This window comes from Macaca mulatta, chromosome 5, assembly GCF_049350105.2.
Source record: "Macaca mulatta isolate MMU2019108-1 chromosome 5, T2T-MMU8v2.0, whole genome shotgun sequence".
NCBI lineage: Eukaryota > Metazoa > Chordata > Mammalia > Primates > Cercopithecidae > Macaca > Macaca mulatta.
In genome coordinates, this window is record NC_133410.1 from 178,547,264 (window position 1) to 178,567,778 (window position 20,515).

Consider the following 20,515-nt stretch of genomic DNA (forward strand, 5'->3'; position numbering starts at 1 on the left):
TTTCTTAATACCATTTTATTTTCTCTGGTTTACTTTATTGTAAAAATATAGTGTATAATACATATAAAATATAAAATATGTGTTAACTGACTATATTATCAGTAAGGCTTCTGGTCAAGAGTAGGCTATTAGTAGTTATGTTTTAGAGGAGTCAAAAGTTATATGCAGATTTTCAACTGCATGGAGTCATTGCCCTTAAATCCCTGTGTTGTTCAAGGGTCAACTGTAAATATATTTTCCACATCAGTTAGGGGACATACAAATTTCAAATATATTAAATTAGAAGGGAAGGCTGTTATCATCTGGGAGCATTGTTTAAAAGATGAGAGAGAAACACAGGAGCCTAAAATAACATGAATCCTAGAGAACAACGTGGAAGAAATATTAAACCAGATACATATTAGTGCCTCTGTAATAAGCATGTCTGTAAGTAGTAAGTTACTGACGTATTTAGCCATCTATGCTGTCTTCTTTGTATAACTGGTGCTGTGATGGATAAAGAAGAAACTGTCTTAAGCAACTTTCTGGAAGAAAAAGTCCTGGCACCCTTTCTTGAGGAAAGAATTTCATTGAAAAATACCCTTATATCATTCTATACAATCACAAATGTTTCTCTTCAAGCAAAGACTCAAACACTAGCTATTCTTTTACTTTTCCTAATTATATACAAAAAGGGTAAGTTTTTTTTTAATTTTTAAAAACTTTAAAAAATGTTTTTACTACTGTAACTCATTATTCCATAACAATAATTTAATTAAAATTCATTAAAGCAAACCAGATTACAGTTTTCATATTTCCATGAAAAAGAAAATACTCTGGTTTCAGATTAAGATAAATGGGAGTCAGAGATTAATCTAGATCTGAGAATGAATATAGAGAATCTTATTATTCATGGAAAACAAAGGAGAAAGTATACCAGCACTTTGGGAGGCCAAGGTGGGCAGATTGCTTGAGCCCACAAGATCAAGACCAGCCTGTCCAACATGGCAAAATAATATAAAAATTAGCTAGGCATATTGGTGTACACCTGCAGTCCTAGCTACTTGGGAGGCTAAGGTGGAAGAATTGTTGGAGCCCAGGGATGTCGAGACTACCGTGAGCCATGATTGCGCCACTGCACTCCAGTCTGCATGACAGGGTGAGACCCCGTCTCAAAAAAAAAAAAAAAAAAAAAAAAAAGAAAGAAAGAAAAAAAAAAGAAAAGAAAAGAACAGATTAAACTGAGGACCACAGATGTGGTCTCTTTATTGTGGCAACTAACCAGTGGTGTTTACATCCGTGGAGTTTCTGGAACCCAGAAGGGAAGAAGATGGAATAACTAATGCCACGAGGAGAGGGAGAGAGAGAACCAATCCATGTAAGAAGTCAGAGATACAGACATATAAACAGATCTAGAGAAATGCACCCAAGAGGGGGACAAGATACAAGCAGTGGCAAGCACAGAGATTCCATAGACAGATATGCAAAGGAATATAAATATTTTTATCTCAGGAATATGAAGGTATGCCCTCTAAAAAATTTAAAAATCATATTGAAATTTCCTAACTATAGGCAGAAATCAAGTGTAACTTGAATTTTTGAGCCAGATGAAATTAAGCAATGTTCACTAAGCTGTTGGTAGGAGTTGAGTACTCCCTTAGTGGGAATCCTGCTTTAATGGTTAATAGGTCTGCATAATTGACCACACGCTCTGTATTTAATATTTAACAGATTAGGCTAGTGAATGATGTTAAGAACAGATAATGTTTGAAAGTCCTTGTGTTCACAATGAGGAAAACTAAGGGGAAATATTGATAGATCAACCTACAATATTTCTGCCTGGCTTTTGCTTACAGTCAACATCCCCTACCCACCCTTGCCCATCCCCGGCCACAACTGCTCCCACCGGCATCCTATGACTTGTCTTTTAGTTCCCTGTTAATAATTCTAGGTGAAGACAAGAAAGACGACCAGTAATCCATAAAATATGATTTGATTCTCTGTGATTAAGTGAGAGAGGACTATAGAAACGAATGCTTCCAATTCTCCATTTTGGCTGAGTTTTCCTTTCAGTCTTACCTTACAAAGACCTTGTTGGCTGCCAGATGTGACACATAGGTCCATTTGTCCTTGACTGGGTGGGTAATGGACAGTAGGAGGATTATGCAATTTTATTTGTAACTGTTTTAGCCAGGACAAAAGCTCTGGAATTCTAAAGCATAAAATGTATTTTTAAATTCATAGTAGTAAAAATCATAGTAATAGTAGTAGACAGGAAATAATAAATGACAGCTTTATCAAGTACTTTGTACACTCAATTAAAAAACCCTCAAATGCTTTTTGCCAGTATTAATATTCTTATTTAAAAGATAGGCAGTAGACTTAGAGATTAGGAAATTCCCATAAGTCAATCAGCCAGAAATTCTCATAAAGTCAATTATGTAATCAACGAGCTGAGATTTGAATCTATATCTTTCTTATTCCAAATCTGAAGTCTTTAGAGGAATCATTGCATAATCGATTCTTTGTTCCCTCTAGGAAGAGTTCTATGGCTATCTAGAAGTTCAGGCTCAATAAGTTGTTTGTATTACGGAACGTTCGAATAAGACTATGTATATTTAACATATTATATAACTAATGCATGTATGCACGAATAACATATTTCAATATACTTTTCAATCACAGAACAAACAAGGTTTTAATAAAGTATAATTTATAGGTTCTCCATAAATTATCCTTTATCACTGGAAGAAGACCAGCTAAAGAAAGTCGTCAGATATGTTTCAGCTTGCCTTTAAGAAATTAAAGACATTTGAACCCATGAGGGCAATGTATTTGCATGGCTGCTTGTTTAGAAAGGGAATATAATTATTAAAAAATTGCCTGGGGACTTAAAGTTGCTGCCTCCTGGACTTTCCATTTCTTCATTTCTCCTGATATGTTTTTTTCACCTGGATATCTTCTCACTTTTTTGGACTCAGCTCTAATCGTATTTCCTTCTATAAGCCTTCTTGGTCATTTGCAATTGAGAAGCAATCACTGAGGAGTGTTAAGCATTCAATATCCTTTCTGCTCTTAATTATCCTTTGAAAACCTTTCCCCAGACCTTCCTAACTATTGAATACTCACTTGGTTAGTATTCAATGACCAAGTGAGTATTTGGTCACTGAATGACCAAATGAGTCAATGGCCTTAGAATGTTTATTAATGGGCCTTAGAATATTTCTTTAATATTCTTTATCAATGGGCCTTAGAATATTTCTCATGAAAATAAGCCAATAAAATTATGTTAAGTATTGATACTTACCCAGCACTCGGAGAATACTGAAGTGCTCTCTTCATCATCTCTTCTCCAAATTCGATGGTCTTTCCATTTTCTACAGTGATTACAGCAGTCTTAAAAGGAAACATGTTTGGATTTGGTAAGCCACCAGCCAAGGAGATCATCGATTTTGGTCCTCTGCTCGATATTTCAGCTATCATACACATGGAAGAGAAGAAACAATTTCACTGAAGATTGTTATAAGCAGATAGTTAAGCATGCATTATCATCAATAAAACTATAAAGTTTAACAATTTCTAGTGATAGAATGTGCTATGGTCTAAATGTTGGTGTTCCCCCCACATTCATACTTGGAACTTAATACTAATGTGATAGTTTTAAGAGGTGGGGTCTGTAGAGGTGATTAGGTCAGAAGGGATCCACCCTCCTGAATGGGATTGGTGCACTTATAAAAGAAGGCTGAGGAATGCCCTTGACCCTTGTGCCATGTGAGGACACAGGTTCCCCCTTCTACTACGTGAGGATGCAGCAAGAAGCCTCTGTCTATAAGGAAGGGCTCTCACCAGATACAGAATCTGCTGGCACTTTGATCTTAGACTTCCTAGTCTCCAGAACTGTGAGAAATAATTCTATTGTTTATAAATTACCCAGTTTGTGGTATTTGTTATAGCGGCCTGAATGGACTAAGACAAACGCTAGTCTAAAATAAACATACAGAATAACTTTTTCTGGGCCGCCTCACCTGTGGAGGGACTAAAGAATGAAGGTGACCAAAGAGAAGGCAGAGGGATCAGGAAGACAGCAAAGGGCCACAACAGCAGAAGCCCTCCTCCACTTAGCCCCGACCTGTCTGTGAGCTTCATGGCCCACCCCTACCTCTCCCATTTACCTGGCCCTCTCCACTGCACACCCATCTGCACGCTGTGCCTGCCCCTTCTCAGCTTCCCAGGAAGAGCCTTTCTCCATAGCACGCCCCCTCCCTTCCAAGGCCGTGCCCCACAGCAGTCTGCGCCTCTCTCTACAGCTGCTCGGACTCTGCTCCAGCAGAAATACCCGCCTTCCGTTTCAGCCCGAGTTCTTTGAGAACAAAGGCTCTGCCTATTTCATTTCTGCACGCAGAGTCTGGCTCATCGCGAGCGTGCACAGGGGTACGCATGGATGCAGCCAAGCGGTGGCTTGCTAGGGAACCCTCCTTAGAGGCTGTGCGAGGAATGTCCCACCCCAAAGGAGTGATGGTCGCCCCGTTTCTCACTCGCGGTCCGGATGGGAGAAGGGTTTCTGGCTGCGCTCGCTGCGGTGATGAACCGTGCGTAATTCATGTCTCTGACAGCCAAGCATCAAGCTTCCTCTTCAGTGGCTGAGGACTAGAAAAACCAAAGAGCCTCGTCAAGTCCTGCCTGCTAACTTCCTCACTCTGGCAACGCCAACGCGAGCTGTCCCCCCGCTGCGTCTGGCTTCCCGCGCGCAGTGCCCGGAGAACGCCGCCGAAACTCCCCGGCTGGACGCTGCGTTCGGTCTCCCGGTCCTAAACGGGTCTGGGGCTGGTGGCGAGCCTGGCAAAGTCCACGCCGCACGCGCTCCGGCGGCCGCCAGGGCCCACGCCAGTTTTGCCCCGCCGCGGGCCTCGCCGCGCCCCCTCCCGCCCCGCGCCGTGGCCTATGGCCGCCCGCCGCGCGCGCCTCCCCGTCCCGGATCATCGCCCTCAGAGCGCAGGGCGCGCGGGGGAGCCCGGGTGCGAGGCGCTTGCAGCCCCAGGCCAATGACTCTTGACCTCGCCGCTGGGAGTCACCAGAAGCCGGCGTCCGCGTTGGCCTGCCTAGGTGCCGGCCGGGAGGCCAGCCCAGGGGCTGCCCGAGGGGACCGGAAGTGCCCGTGATCCTAATCCTCGGGAACCATCTGGCGGCCGCTTGGGTCCACTGCAGGGGGCTCCCGAGCTGCGCCCAGCCTGGAGAGGCCGCACCTTCGTTCCCGCGCGCTCCGCTGGCCTCCTCTCAGTCACTGGGACTGTGCATTTTGCCCGCTCAGACCATGGCTATGCTAAATACCCATCTTTCGTTAGTGAAACTCTGGGCACTCTCCTGGGAAGCACCCCGGCGACCCAGACGAATTTCAACATCACTTTCTCGAAGATCTCAGCATTTTGGAGTGACGATGGAGTTCTGACAAAAATTTTTCAATAATCACTCTGAGAGTCTCTTCAGTTTTAGTGTCTACCCTCGCATTGAATTTCTGACCTTTCCTTAAATAAGAATTATCTTGGAAGTGAATATCCGGATCTTTTTGGGTCTAGCACCTTGCCTTTTTTTTCTTACAAAATAATCCTGCTTACGCCCCACCTCCTCAACTTTTCTGCAATTTTTCCTTCCTGAATCACCAAAATGGAATGTACAAGGTTTAATGTGAGCACTTAGTGAGGGAAGGGTTTCAGAAAACCTCTCTTTCACTTTTTTTAAAAAAAATCTTTAATGGTCATTAAAATGAATGAACTGGATTCACTCATTCAGTACGAATTTGCTAAGTACTTCCTGGATGATTATTGGCTCACTGCCAATGGCTCTCTTTTAATCTTTATTTAATAGGTTGGTCAAGGAGCCACTGCTTTTATCTAGGTCCTGGCAGCAAAAGGCTGAGATAACCCAGTAAAATCTTTATGCTAGCAGCTAAATAACAAAAAGGGAGTATCATTAGTAAACCTGTTAGAAACCCAAGAGGCAAGATGCTTCTGGATTCAGAGACTTCAAGTAGTTGAAATGCCACTTGATGGCTTAACAGCTGGGTGTCTTTGGACAAGTTACTTAACCTTTCTGTGTATTGGTTTTTTCACAGGCCTGTTGGCAGGAATAAATTAGACAATCTGTATTAAACTAATAAGTGCAGTGGTCTGCACATTGTAAAAACACTCTATGAACATTGGCTGTTTTTATTAGTAACAAATGCTTTTAAGCAAAACTTAAGGACTCAGCCTTCACATGGTTTTGACTAGAGAAGCTATTTGGCAACTTTTAAGGCATGTTCCCAGTTAATCCTTGCACACAGATCCTTATCTGTTTGAGCTTGTCTATTCTAAAAGTAGTTGTCCCTGAATTTTTACAGAAGTTAACTCAAGAAGCACTAAAAACATCTAAATAAGGTGTAGATCAAGGTTAATTATGACTTGTAACTAGATATATTGATGTTCCTGGGGACTTCAGGCTTTTTTTTGATAGGGGGAGGGCTCTAACTGAGCATGGTTTCCTCCGATACTTAGAAGAAAATTTAAACTTCGGCCAGGTGCAGTGGCTCACGCTTGTAAACCTAGCACTTTGGGAGGCCAAGGTGGGTGGATCACCTGAGGTCAGGAGTTCGAGACCAGCCTGGCCAACGTGGCAAAACCTTGTCTTTAGCCGGATATGGTGGCAGGCACCTGTAATCTCAGCCACTCGGGAGGCTGAGGCATGAGAATTGCTCGAACCCGGGAGGCCGAAGTTGCAGTGAGTCGAAGCTGAGATCACGCCACTGCACTCCAGTGGGGGATAAAGCTGGGGGATAGAGCGAGACTCTGTCTCAGTTTAAATGTCTTCCCTCTGGCAGTAGCAACCTGTTTGGTCAAAGGAGTTTGAAGTCCTGGGCCAAAAGACTAAAGGTTTTTGTAAGCACATTGATGCACCGATCTGTGATTTATAGTATTTATTACTCACAGGCTATTTATTTTATTTTATTTTGAGAGACAGAGTGTCTGGAGTCTCACTTTGTTGTCCAGGCTTGAATGCAGTGGCGCCAACCATAGCTCACTGCAGCCTCGTCCTCCTGGGCTCCAGCGTTTCTCTCACCTCAGCTTCCCGGATAGCTGGGACTACAGGAGAACACCACCACAGCAGGGTAAGTGTTTAAAATACCTTATAGAGACAGGGTCTCCCTATGTTGCCCAGGCTAGTCTTCAACTCCTGGCTTCAAGTAGTCCTCCCACTTTGGCCTCCGAAAATGCTGGGATTATAGGCATGAGCCACCATGCTTGGCCTCACACAGGCATTTTTAAAAATACATAATTAATTGATTTTCCCCCTTTCCAAACAGTGGTGACACAATTTAAGGAACCCGAACTGAAGAGACGTGAGGTCATCAAATCCTAAGGTGCAGGTTTTCAACCCTTAAACAGTTTGCTGAATTTTCTATTTGGCCTGCCCTGGAGTTGTACTGCTGAGACGTTGGGGGTGCTGATTGATTACAAGCTGGCTGATGATTCAGGCCAGATGGAGAGGCAGAGAAATGGTCCATCAGGGCAGGCTAATGGAATGCAGGGGCACTGGGGGTCATGATCAGAAAATGCAAGGCAGAATATAGTCACAGTGGTGGGAAAGGGACAAGCAAGGGTTAAGTTGGGAAGAGCTTACCAGACAATAGAAGCTGAAGACTGAAGGTAAATTTGATTGCCAGAGAAACCAGACTTTGGATTTGTCAGGCGACAACAGCAGAAGGCTTCTTCTGAGGGACTAAGATAAATGAGCAAGGTTCATTGCTCAGTGCTGCCTTTTTAGAAGCTTGGCTTAGGACTGCCCGAGGATAGAATTAAAGACGTCAGATTCTTTCTCCAAACATTTACTGAATTCTTACTCTGTTCTAGGAACTGTAATTGATTTAAAAAGATAACTAAGACAAGTCGCTACTCTTGAAAAGCAACTGTTTGCACATTAAGACGTCAATAATGTCAGATAATACAATGTTTGTGGCAGAGGCAGGTGCAAGCTGCTAAGGAAAGCAGAGGGAAGGAAGTCTCTCTTTTCTTCTCCTCTCTCCCCTCCCTTCCCTTTCCCTCCCCTCCCCTCCCCACCCCTCTCCTTTTCTTTTCTTAAGTATCCCTTATCTGAAATGCTTGGGAACAGAAGTATTTGGGGGTTTTGGATTTCTTTACATTTTGGAATATTTGCATATACATAATAAGGTATCTTGGGGATGGAACCCAATCCTAAACAAGAAATTCATTTACATTTCATATATGCCTTATGCACGTAGCCTGAAAGTAATTTAATACAATATTTAAAATAATTTTGTGCATGAAACAAAGTTCACGTACATTGAACCACCCATGTAGGCCCTCTGTAGTTGTTTGGCATCATTATCATTCCTGACTCTGAATTTATATGCTACTGATAAGCAATCATTTTCTTATAATTATTCACACATAGTACTTAACAGTAAAATATTTTGTTAATCATTAGTACAGTGAAGAAATAATATGTTTAGGTCAACTGAGCAGCACAGCAGCATCACCACAATACCTGTATCAGCTGTTAAACAACAGTAACAGCAAACAATGGCAGGATTTCAGTCTCTAGATACGGTGCTGTGTTTTGATTAAGGTTATGTAGACCGTATTTTGTATTTTAGGTAAGAAGAAATGTCAGAAGCAGCTGAAGGACCAGAAAGTGGGTCCCCTAGGGATGAGGAGTCAATCTGCTGGATGGATTTTAAAACTCTGTCCTCTAGAGTCATCTGCTTCATTAACAATGGTTTTTGTCTGAGAAGGCGCTGTTTGATTTCATAAGCTGACATGGTTTCTTGTTCTCTTATACATGCATGCTGCTCTAGTGCTTAAAAAAGCCCATCACAGATTTTCACCATGTCAGCTATAGACACTTTTCCTGCTGAGTTAACATCATCTTTATCATCCACTTGTGGCATCATTTTGGTGCTCAAAAAGTTTCAGATTTTGGAGCATTTTGGATTTCAAATTTTTGGATTAGAGATGTACAACTTATACAAATAAGAGCACATTGACAGGTTGTGTGTGTGCATGATTTTTGGGAGACACTATTCAGCCTGCTATAGTCAATGACTAAAGGAGCCTAATATGTAATAGTCTGAGAGATAGGAGGAAAACCAGAAATTTACAGTGAGACAGTGAAGGAAGGGAATGTTTCGAGAAAGACTGAAGGGCTCCTAAGAGGATAAACTTATATCTTTTATCTCAGAACTCCAGGATCACAGATTCAACTATCACTAACCAATAAGAGTAACACTCAATTGCTTTAAGACTCTTTTGGGTTCTTATGCCAGCCCATGTCTCATCAAGGAGTAATCATGAGATGTGTCTTAGTGTCTTAGTTCATTTAGTGTTGCTATAGCTGAACACCTGAGGGCGGGTACTTTATAAAGAAAATAGGTTGATTTGACTCATGATTCTGAAGGTCAGAAAGTATAAGAGCATGATTCTTGCATCTTTTCAGCTTCTGGGGAGGGCCATGTGTTGTGTCAAGACGTGGCAGAGAAGTGGAATGCTAAGGGGACATATGCAAAGAGACAAACACTAAAGGCTGGGCTTACTTCATAATACTTGTTCTTGCATTAACTTATCCAGTCCTGTGAGAGTGAAAACTTACTCCCATAAGATGGCATGAATCAATTCATGAGGGATCTGCCTCCATGACCAAAGACCTCCTATTATGCTCCACCTCCCAATGCTTCTACACTGGTAATTAAACTTCAACATGAGTTTTTGTGGTGACAAACAAAATCCAAACCAGAGCACACAGTAACTTGAAAAAAATTGCTATTCATAAATGGCATCTACCTCAGAAATAATTCTTTGAGTTAGGGTGGACAGCCTTGCCTTGTGGCCAATATATCCCTGTTGAGGTATGTATATTGGAGATCTCAGTCATTAATTTGGGTGCAGTTTGGAGTGCAGAAGAGAAACACAAAAATAACCACTGGGTTCTGATGCAGACAGAAATGTACTGAGGTCCGTAGAGTAACCATCATAATAGAACTGCCAGTCAAAGCTTGAGAGATGGCAGATATTACCTGTCATGAAATGGGTAGGCAACTCTAGAACTTTATAATTAAATAGAAATAGTATCATCTTAGAGAACTGTTCAGAATCAACACCCTTGTGTGTTGAGTCTATGGGTATAGTCTTTGGAAAGAGACACAATGTATCTTTAGACTGAAGACCATAGGATGACTCTGTGGAATGCTGTCCTTGTCATTTAGGATGCTGGCTGCTCAACTGTTAAATAGCTAATGTTCATTTGATATAATGCCATTATTATATGCATCGTATGTAGGATACTTGTTTATATTATATGTATTTTAAATCTTCTCAATCTATTCCTCATTTCTTTTAACATCTTTCATATTTTATTACTTTCACTGTGCTGTGTCCATGTGGATTTTGTAGTTACATTTTTAAGGTATTAATTTTTTTATTCAATTATTTGTAGTTGTTTGCACATTTTTCTCAGTTGTTTTTTCCTTTTTTTGAGAACAGGGTCTCGCTGTGTCACCCAGACTGGAGTGCAGTGATGTAAGTATGACTCACTGCAGCCTTGACTTCCTGGGCTCCAGTAATCCTCGTATCTCAGTCTCCCGAGTAGCTGGGACCACTGGTGCACACCACCATTCCTGACTAATTTTTGTAGCTTTTGTAGAGACAGGGTTTTGCCATATTGGCCAGGCTGGTCTTGAACTCCTGAGCTCAAGCAATCTGCACACCTCAGCCTTCCAAAGTACTGGGATTATGGGGATGAGCCACTGTGCCCAGCTGAGTTTTAAATATCAGTGAAAATATTTTTTATTTCTAGGATTCTGATTAATTCTTTTCCATCTTTGTGATTCTTTCTCATATTCATCTGCTTTATTTAGATTTTGAAAAGTGGGTATCATTTTCACCACTAGTTCTTTCAGGTCTTAAATAAACTTGTTTTTAGGTCTTTCTCATATTGCTTTCTTATTTTCGTCTTCATGAGAGTGAATTCCCATCTGTTGAGCTTCCCTTGGCCTATATTTCATAGTGTCTGCTTTCCCCATGTCTTTGACATTTTGCATGAGTAGTTTGGTGTTTTCTCTCCTAGTACTCTCTCCTTTCTTCTGGCAGTATTCATTGCTTCCTCCAAAACTCCAAGAGAGGTAGAATCAGCTCTACTATAAAGGTTTGTGGCCCTTGTTCACAGGATGTCACAGATGGGCTCCCATAGCCTTGGGCAGCTCCACCTCTGTGACTTTGAAGGGGATAGCCCCCCTTCTGGCTGCTTTCACAGGCTGGTGTTGGGCATCTGTGGCTTTTCCAGGTGCTGGTGTTGAGTGTCTGCTTTCACAGGCTGGTGTTGAGGGTTTGCGGCTTTTCCAGGTGCACAGTGCAAGTTGTCAGTGGATCTACCATTCTGGGGTCTGGAGGATGGTGGCCCTCTTCTTACCGCTCCAGTAGGAAATGTCCCACTGAGGACTCTGTGTGGGGGCTCCAACACCACATTTCCCTTCTATACTGCCCTACTTGGGGTTCTCCATGAGTCACCCCACCTCCACAGCAAATTTCTGCCTGGACATTGAGTCGTTTCCATACATCCTCTGAAATCTAGGCAGATGTTCCCAAACCTCAATTCTTGACTTCTTTGCACCCTCAGGCTCAACACCACATAGAAGCTTCCAAGTCTTGGGGCTTGCACCCTCTGAAGCCATGGCCCAAGCTGTACTTTGGTCCCTTTTAGCCACAGCTGGAGCTGGGACACAAGGGCACCAAGTCCTTAGGCTGCAAACAGCAGTCCTTTCCCCGGACCTGGCCTGTGAAACCATTTTTTCCAACTAGGCCTCCAGGCCTGTGATGGGATGGGCTTCCATGAAGGTCTCTGGCATGCCCTGGAGACATTTTCCCTATTGTTTTGGTGATTAACACTCAGCTCCTTGTTACTTATGCCAATTTATGCAGAGGCTTGAATTTCTCCCCAGCAAATGGGTTTTTCTTTTCTATCACATGGTCAGCTGCAAATTTTCCAAACTTTTATTCTCTGCTTCCTCTTGAACACTTTTCTGCTTAAAAATTTCTTCTACCAGATACCCTAAATCATCTCTCCGAAGTTCAAAGCTCCACAGATCTCTAGGACAGGAGCAAAATGCCTCCAGTCTTTGCTAAAGCATAACAAGTGTCACCTTTGCTTCAGTTCCCAACAAGTTCCTCATCCCCATCTGAGACCACCTCAGCCTGGACATTTTTGTTCATATCACTATCAGCATTTTGGTGAAAACCATTCAACAAGTCTCCAGGAAGTCCCAAACTTTCCTACATCTTCCTGTCTTCTGAGTCCTCTGAGCCTCTAGGAAGTTCTGAACTTTCCTACATTTTCCTGTCTTCTTCTGAGTCCTCCAAACTGTTCCAACTCCTGCTTGTTACCCAGTTCCAAAGTCACTTCCATATTTTTGGGTATCTTAAAAGAAATACCCCACTCTACCAGTACCAATTTACTGTATTAATCCATTTTCATACAGCTATGAAGACACACCCAAGCTGGGTAATTTATAAAGAAAAAGAGGTTTAATGGATTGACAGTTCCACATGGCTGAGGAGCCTTCACAATCATGGCAGAAGGGGAAGGAGGAGCAAAGGCACGTCTTATATGGTAGCAGGCAAGAGAGTGTGTGCAGCGGAACTGCCTTTTATAAAATTATCAGATCTTATGAGACTTATTCACTATCACAAGAACAGCATGGGAAAACCTGCCCCCATGATTGAATTACCTCCCACGTTGTCCCTCCCTTGAATGTGGGGATTATGAGAGCTACAATTCATATGATGAGAAGATGAGATTTGGGTGGGGACACAGCGAAACCATATCAGTCCCATTCCCTTGCAGGAGTTGAAATACCAGAATTCATCCAAAAGATTTTAGATAAAGACAAACAGTTGGGGGGAGGAAAAAAAAAAAAAGAAGAAGAAGACATAGTAACAGTGATGTGCTGAGTATATCAGAGTTGGGGCAAAATAAAACATCCTCACTCCTGATCTCTTTGTATTTACATGGTTGATATTTATTCATCTTGGAATTGCTGCTTCAATTTTTACATTTTAAATATTCTGTAGAAATTCATTCATTCTGATAACTGGGATTTTGGTGCCTTTTCTAATTTCGTGCTGGAGGCTCCTTGCCTCCTTAGTCTCATCTCGTCCAGGTTCTTCCTTCCTGTTCACAAGTGACCAATCTCTTTGTTTTCTTTTCTAGGCTTGGATTTTTCTCAATGGCTGTCAAGGCCACCATGTGGAGCAGTGCTTCCTGGACTTGGTTTCTTCTTGGCATCTAGACCCTGCCCAGTGCTACAGGATCATCTACTTCATCTCCTGGAGCTCCTGCTTCAACTGTGCCCAGGAAATTGCTGGATTTCTGAGGGAGAATAGACACATGAGCTTGCACATCTTCACTGCCTGCATCTATGATTACCACCCAGGATATGAGGAGAGACTGCACATGCTGCAGGGAATTGGGGCCCAAATTTCCATCATGACCTCTACAGGTAAGAATGGAAACTTTGGGTGGGCTGGAGTGGGTGGGGGCAGGGAGAAGAAAGTTACTAGAAAGGTAGGGAAGGTCGGTATCCCTGGGCAAAAAGCCCTGGTTGGCTGCATGCAGAGGTTTATGAAATTGCTGTTCATAAATGGCATCCGCCCAAAAACAATTCTTTGAGTTAGGGTGGACAACCTATACTGAGGCTCAGAGCCCTATAGATATGCATTTTCATATCCCAGACACCACTATGTAGTTCCATTCTGTTTCTGGTTTCATATAGATTTCTAAATTGTTTTTGAGCTCACGTTTGTCTTTTTATGTTTTAAAAATATTTAATGCCCTATTGTGTTTTGTGTTTGAAGTAAAGGGAGAAAAATAGATCAGCAAGTTTCTGCATAAAATTTGTTGTGGCAAATTGTTGCTCTTGGTACCTACTTCTGCATGTGCATATATATATATATACAGGCATACCTCATAGATATTAGGAGTTTGCTTCCAGATCATTGCAATAAAGTGAGTATCTCAGTATAGTGAGTCATGAAAATATTTTGGTTTCCCAGTACACGTAAAAGTTATGTTTATATTATACTGTAGTTTACTAAGTGTGCAAAAGCATTGTGTCTGAAAATCAATATACATACCTTAATTTAAAAATATTTTACTGCTGAGTGGAGAGGTGGAGCAAGATGACCAAGTGAACCCTCCAGTGATTGTCCCCTCCTGCAAGAACACCAAAGTGAACAACTATGCCCACAAGAAATCACCTTCATAAGAACCAAAAATCAGAGGAGCAATCACAGTACCTGGTTTTAACATCGTGTCAAGGAAAGAGGCACTAAAGAGAGTAGGAAATACAGTCTTGAATTACCTACACCACCCATCCCCTTTCCCTCAGCAGTGGCTGTGTGGCATGGAGAGAGAGTTTATGTGCTTGCAGGAGGGAGAGTGCAGTGATTGTGGGACTTTGTGTTGAAACTCAATGCTGCTCTGTCATGGCAGAAAGCAACATAGGTAGAATTCAGCTGCTAAGTGCCCATGGAAGGACCATTTAGACCAGCCTTAGCCAGAGGGAAATTTTCCATGCCAAAGGTTGGAAACTCAGTTCTGTTTAGCCCCACTCACCATGGGCTAAAGCACTCTGTAGTCCCAAATAAATTGGAAAGGCAGTCTAGACCACAAGGACTGCAATTCCTGAGCATTTTCCTGTTACTTACTACAGTGTTGGACTCAGAGCCACTCACAGGACTTGCCATGTGTATGACCTAGTGAGACACCAGCTCGGGTGGCCAAAGGAATGCTAGTGTCACACTTTCCTGACTCCAGAACGCACAGCTTGCAACTCTAGGAGAGACTCCTTTTGCTTGAGGAAAGGAAAGGGAAGAGTAAAGAGGATTTTGTCTGGCAACTGGGATACCAGCCCAGCCACAGTAACATAAAACAACAAGCAGATCCCTGAAGTCTCCATTCCAGGACCTAGCTCCAGGATGACATTTCTAGACCCACCTTGGGCCAGAAAATAACCTGTTACCCTGAAGAAAAACACAAAGTCCTGGCAGAATTCACCACCTGCTGACTAAAGAGCCGTTGGTCGTTGAATAAACATTAGTAGCAGCCAGGCAGTACTCATCACGGACCTAGAACAGTGATGGCCATGGAGAAAGACTCTTTTTGAAGAAAGTAGAGGGAGGAGTAAAAAGGACTTTGTCTTGCAACTTGGGTTGCAGCTCAGCTGTAGTAAAATAAGACACCAATCAGATTCCTAGAGTCCCCAGTTCTAGGCCCTAGTTCCTGGACAGTATTTCTAGACCCGCTCTGGGCCAGAATGGAACCTGCTATACAGATGCGAAGGACTCAGTCCTGGCAGGATTCACCATCTGCTGACTAAAGAGCCCTTGGGCCTGAAATAGACATCGTGGTAGCTAGGCAGTTATTGCCAGTGGCCTGGTGATGGCCATGTGAAAAGATTCCTTCTGCTTGAGGAAGGAAGAGGAAAGAATAAGAAGGATTTTGTCTTGCAACTTGGGTACCAGCTCAGCCACAGGAAAATGAAGCTCCAAGTAGATTCCTCAAGTTCTTAAATCCAGGCCCTAGTTCCTGGACAACATTTCTAGACCCACCCTAGGCAAGAGGGGAGCTTACTGTACTGAAGAGATGGACCCAGTCCTGGCAGGATTCACCACATGCTGACTAAAGAGTCCTCGGGTCTTGACCAAACATCAGTGGTGGCCAGGCAGTAGTCGTGAAGGATCTGGGACAGTGGTGGCCATGGGGAGAGACTGTTTCTGCCTGAGGAAAGGAAAATAAAGAGTAAAAAGGACTTTGTCTTGCAACCTGGGTACTACCTCAGCTACAGTAAAATGAAGCATTACATAGATTTCTAATGTTCCTGATTCTAGGCCCTAATTCCTGGATATATCTAGACCCACCCTGGGACAAGAAGGGAGCCTGCTGTACTGAAGGGAAGGAACCAGCCCTGGCTGGATTCACCACCTGCTGGTTAAACAGCCCTTGGGCCTTGAACAAACATCAGTTGTAGCCAGGCAGTAGTTGCCCGGGGCCTGGGATGGTGATGGCCACAGGAGATAATCCTTCTCTTTCAGGAAAGGAGAGGAAAGAATTAAAATAACTGCTTTGCAACTGAGGTACTGACTTTGCTACAGTAAAATAAAGTACCAAGTATATTCCTAAAGCTTCCAGATCCAAGCTCTAGCTCCCAGAAAGCAATTCTAGACCCACCCTGGGCCAAAAGGGAACCTGCTACACTGAAGGAAGGAACTAGCCTCAGCAGGATACACCATCTGCTGAGTAAAGAGCCCGTAGGCTTTGAATAAAGATCAGTGGTAGTCAGGCAGAAGTCACCACAGGGGCAATACCCAATACTGTGCTAGCTTCAGGTGTTTACCAGCACATTCCCAGCTGTGGTAATCATTGGGAGAGAAGATTCTGCTTGAGCAAAGAAGATGGAAGAATAAAAAGCACTTTGTCTTACGACTTGTATTCCTGCTCAGCCAAAGTAAAAGAAAGCATCAAGTAGATTCCTAAAGTTCCCAGATTCAGGCCTTAGCTCCTGGATAGCATTTCTAGACTCATCCTGGGCCAGTAGGAAACCTGCTTTGTTGAAGGGAGAGATCCAGGCCTGGCAAGTCCCATCACCTGCTGAGTAAAGAGCACTTGGGCCTGGAGAAACATCAGTGGTAGCTAGGTAGTAGTCACCACAGGAATTGACCAAGACCCAGTACCATGCTGGCTTCAGGTGTGAACCAGCCCAGTCCCAGCAGTGGTAGTCATGGAAGTGCTTGCATAACCCCTTTCCCATCTCCAGGCAGCTCCAGAGACAGTGACTCATGTGGTTTGAGGGAAAGTAAAGGAAGATAACTAGAGACTGCATGGTAATCAAGAGATTTCTTCAGGATCTTACCCAAGACCCCCAAGGTGACAAGTGTGGAAGAGCCACAGTGTTTCTGGGCTTAGTGTGCCCCCTAATACAGCTGCAGTGACCAAAGACTTGGACTACAACACTCAAGTCCCTTTGAATACTTGGAAAGCCTTCTCAAGAAGGATGAGTACAAACAAGCACAGATTGTGAGGATCAGAATAAGTACCAAACTCTTCAATGCCCAGACATTGATGAACATTCACAAGCATTAAGATCATCCAGCAAAACATGACCTCATCAAAACAAATTAAATAAAGCATCAATGACCAATCCAAGAATTACAGAGATATGTAATTTCAGACAGAGAATTCAGAATAGCTGTTTTGAGGAAGCTCATTGAAATTCAAGATAACACAGAGATGGAATTCAGAATCCCATCAGATAAAACTAACGAAAAGATTGAAATAATTTTTAAAAACCAAGCAGAAATTCTGGAGCTGGAAAATTATCTGACCACACTGGGATAAATCTAGAAATCAATAACAAGAGAAATTTTGGAAACTATACAAACTCATGAAATTACACAATATTCTCCTGAATGACCAGTGAATCAATGAAAAAAATTAGGAAGGAAATTAAAAAATTTCTTGAAACAAGTGAAAATGGAAAAACAACATACAAAAACCTATGAGATACAATAAAAGCCATACTAAGAGGGAAATTTATAGCGATAAGTGCCTACATCAAGAGTAGAAAAACTTCAAATAAACAATCTAACAATGCATTTTAAAGAACTAGAAAAGCAAGAGCAAACCAAACCCCAAATTAGTAGAAGAAAAGAAATAATAAGTAACAGAGTATAAATAAGTAACATTTAAATAAAAAATGCAAAAGATCAACAAAATAAAAAGTTGATTTTTTGACAAAACAATTAACAAACCTTTAGCCAAACTATGTATGAAAAAAAGACACAAATAAATAAAATCAGAGATGACACATTACAATTGATACTGCAGAAATTCAAAGGATTATTAAAGACTACTATAAGTGACTCATATGCCAATAAATTGGAAAACTGAGAAGAAATGGATAAATTCCTAGACATGTAAAAGCTACAAGATTGAATCATGAAGAAATTAAAAACCTGAATAGACCAATAACAAGTAACAAGATCAAAGCTGTAATTGTCTCCCAGCAAAGAAAAGCCTGAGATCCAATGACTTCACTGCTGAAATCGACCAAACACTTAAAGAACTGGCACAAATCCTGTCCACCTATTCTGAAAAATAGAGGAGGTGGGAATACGTTCAAACTTGTTCTATGTGGTCAGTATTGCCCTGATACCAAACGCAGACAAAAACACATCAAAAAAGAAAACAATGAGCCTATATTTCTGATGAACATTGATGCAAAAATCCTTAAAAATACTTGCAAACCAAATTCATCAGTACATTAGAAAGAGTATTTATCATGACCAAGCAGAGTTTATGTCAGGGGTACAAGGTTGGCTCAACATACACAAATCAATCAATGTGATACATCATATCAACAGAATGAAGGACAAAAACCTTATGATCATTTCAATTGATGTTGAAAAAGCATTTGATAAAATTCAAAATCCCTTTCATGATTAAAAAACCCTCAAAAACTGGGGATAGAAAGAGCATACCTGAACACAATAAAAGCCAAATATGACAGACCTGCAGTTAGCATTATACTGAACAGCAAAAAACTAAAGTCTTTCCTCTAAGATCTAGAACATGGTAAGGATGCCAACTTTTACCACTGCTATTCAACATCGTACTGGAATTCCTAGCTAGAGGAATCAGTCAAGAGAAATAAATAAAGGGCATCCAAATTAGAAAGAAAAAGTCAAATTACTCTTGTTTTCAGATGGTATGCTTTTATATTTGGAGAATCCTAAAGATACCACCAAAAAACTATTAGAACTAACAAACAAATTCAGTAAAGTCGCAGGACACAAAATCAACGTATAAAAATCTGTAGCATTTCTACATGTCAACAGTGAACAATCTGAAAAAGAAATCAAGAAAGTACTTTTATGTATTATTGTTACAAATAAAATAAAATGCTTAGGAATAAACTTATCCAAAGAAGTGAAAGATCTCTACATAGAAAACTATAAAACATTGATGCAAGAAATTTAAGAGAACCAATGAAGAAAGGAAAAGAGGAGCTGTATTAGTCTGTTCTCGCACTGCTATAAAGACATACCTGAGCCTGGGTAATTTATAAAGAAAAGAGATTTAATTAGCTCATGGTTCTGCCAGCTGTGCAGGCTTCTGCTTCTGGGGAGGCCTCAGGAAACTTACAATCATGGCAGAAGATGAAGGGGAAGCTGGCACATCCACCATGACTGGAGCAGGAGAAAGAGAGAGAGGCGGGCAGGTGCTACACACTTTTAAACAAGCAGATCTCAGGAGAACTCTATCACCAGACAGCACTAGGGGGATGGTTCTAAACCATTAGAAACTGCCGGCATGATCCAATCACCTCTAACCAGGCCCCTCTTCCAACACTGGGGATTAAAATTTGACATGAGATGTGGGCAGGGACAGAAATCAAAACTGTATCAGAAGGCTAAATGGCAAATGCTTACTCTTATTTATGCTTTGTGCAAATAACCAGGCCACGTATATTAAGACTGAAGCTTATTTCACAAACAAATCAGTCCTATCATGATTTGTTTTTAATAAAAATGAGGATTGGAGAGAGAAAAAATACATTTCAAGAACTATAGTACACCTGTATTTAGATTCCAGTCTCATCAGTTATTTTGAGTTTCTGTCTGCAATTTAGACTAACCCTTCTTATTCCTGTGAAATAATCAGTGATCTCTGGCTGCATCTCAGAAGAAAAGATGGATGGGTAGTGTAAAACTCTGGAACAATATTCTAATTCTGGGCATGTATTAAAATCAGCTAGCAACTCCATACACCCAAGTCTTAGCAGGCATGACTATACCCACCAGCCACCTAGGTGTGTTGGTAGCCCTAGGATTTTTTTTGGAGCGGTCATCTTCCTCTTTTTTTTTTTTTTTTTTTAAACTGTTCTTCTAAATCTGATAACTTGATTTGTCCCCTTTCACGTTCAGGCCATCAAGCTCCAGATGATCCTCAGTGAAGGATACTGACCTCTCAAATAGTCAAAAGTCACCCTTCTGCAGCGGGCCTCTAGACTGCCCGTCAATAGAACATAACAGAGGCAAAATCCTGCCCCTTTCTCCCTTAAGCCTGGCTGGATACTGGTTTCTACAACCCACAGAGCCAACCCTGTCCTGACAGCTAGTAAGAGGCCAAGACCCACAGAACCACCACCACTGCCCTTCTGTCAGTAGGAAGCAGTTACAGAAGACTGACCTTCATCCATTTTCCCCAAAGAATTGGAGTCTTGGACTCCAGAGGGGGAAATGTTACAGTAGGCAACTAGTTAAACATGAGCAGGGTAGGAGAGGGCTCCCAACCCCCACCAGGAATGTCAGGCGACATCAGGTGATCTCTCAAGTCACCCACTCTGCCCTCTTCCAAGTGTACTTTACTTCCTTTCATTCCTGCTCTAAAGTTTTTAAGTAAACTTTCACTCCTGCTCTAAAACTTACCTCGGTAT

At 41.9% G+C, this 20,515-nt stretch overlaps 1 protein-coding gene across 9 annotated transcripts in view; it reads right to left on the reverse strand.

Moving 5' to 3' along the window:
* AADAT (aminoadipate aminotransferase) overlaps positions 1 to 20,294 on the reverse strand; it is a 45,010-nt gene extending 24,716 nt beyond the window's left edge. The window contains exons 1-7 of one of the 9 annotated variants that reach the window (XM_078002446.1): positions 20,269 to 20,294; positions 15,652 to 15,798; positions 14,154 to 14,232; positions 7,633 to 7,731; positions 4,515 to 4,626; positions 3,287 to 3,455; positions 2,059 to 2,191 (exon numbers count right to left, since the gene is read on the reverse strand). In XM_078002446.1, coding sequence (XP_077858572.1) covers positions 2,059 to 2,191; positions 3,287 to 3,455; positions 4,515 to 4,581 — 369 coding nt within the window. In that variant the 5' untranslated portion in view covers positions 4,582 to 4,626; positions 7,633 to 7,731; positions 14,154 to 14,232; positions 15,652 to 15,798; positions 20,269 to 20,294. Of the gene's footprint in view, positions 1 to 2,058; positions 2,192 to 3,286; positions 3,456 to 4,004; positions 4,182 to 4,514; positions 4,627 to 5,033; positions 5,261 to 7,632; positions 8,026 to 14,153; positions 14,233 to 15,651; positions 15,799 to 19,123; positions 19,352 to 20,268 lie in introns of those variants that run through there. The other 8 variants (XM_078002444.1, XM_078002445.1, XM_078002448.1 and 5 more) reach the window with 8 other exon arrangements.
* Positions 20,295 to 20,515: the final 221 nt, after the last annotated feature.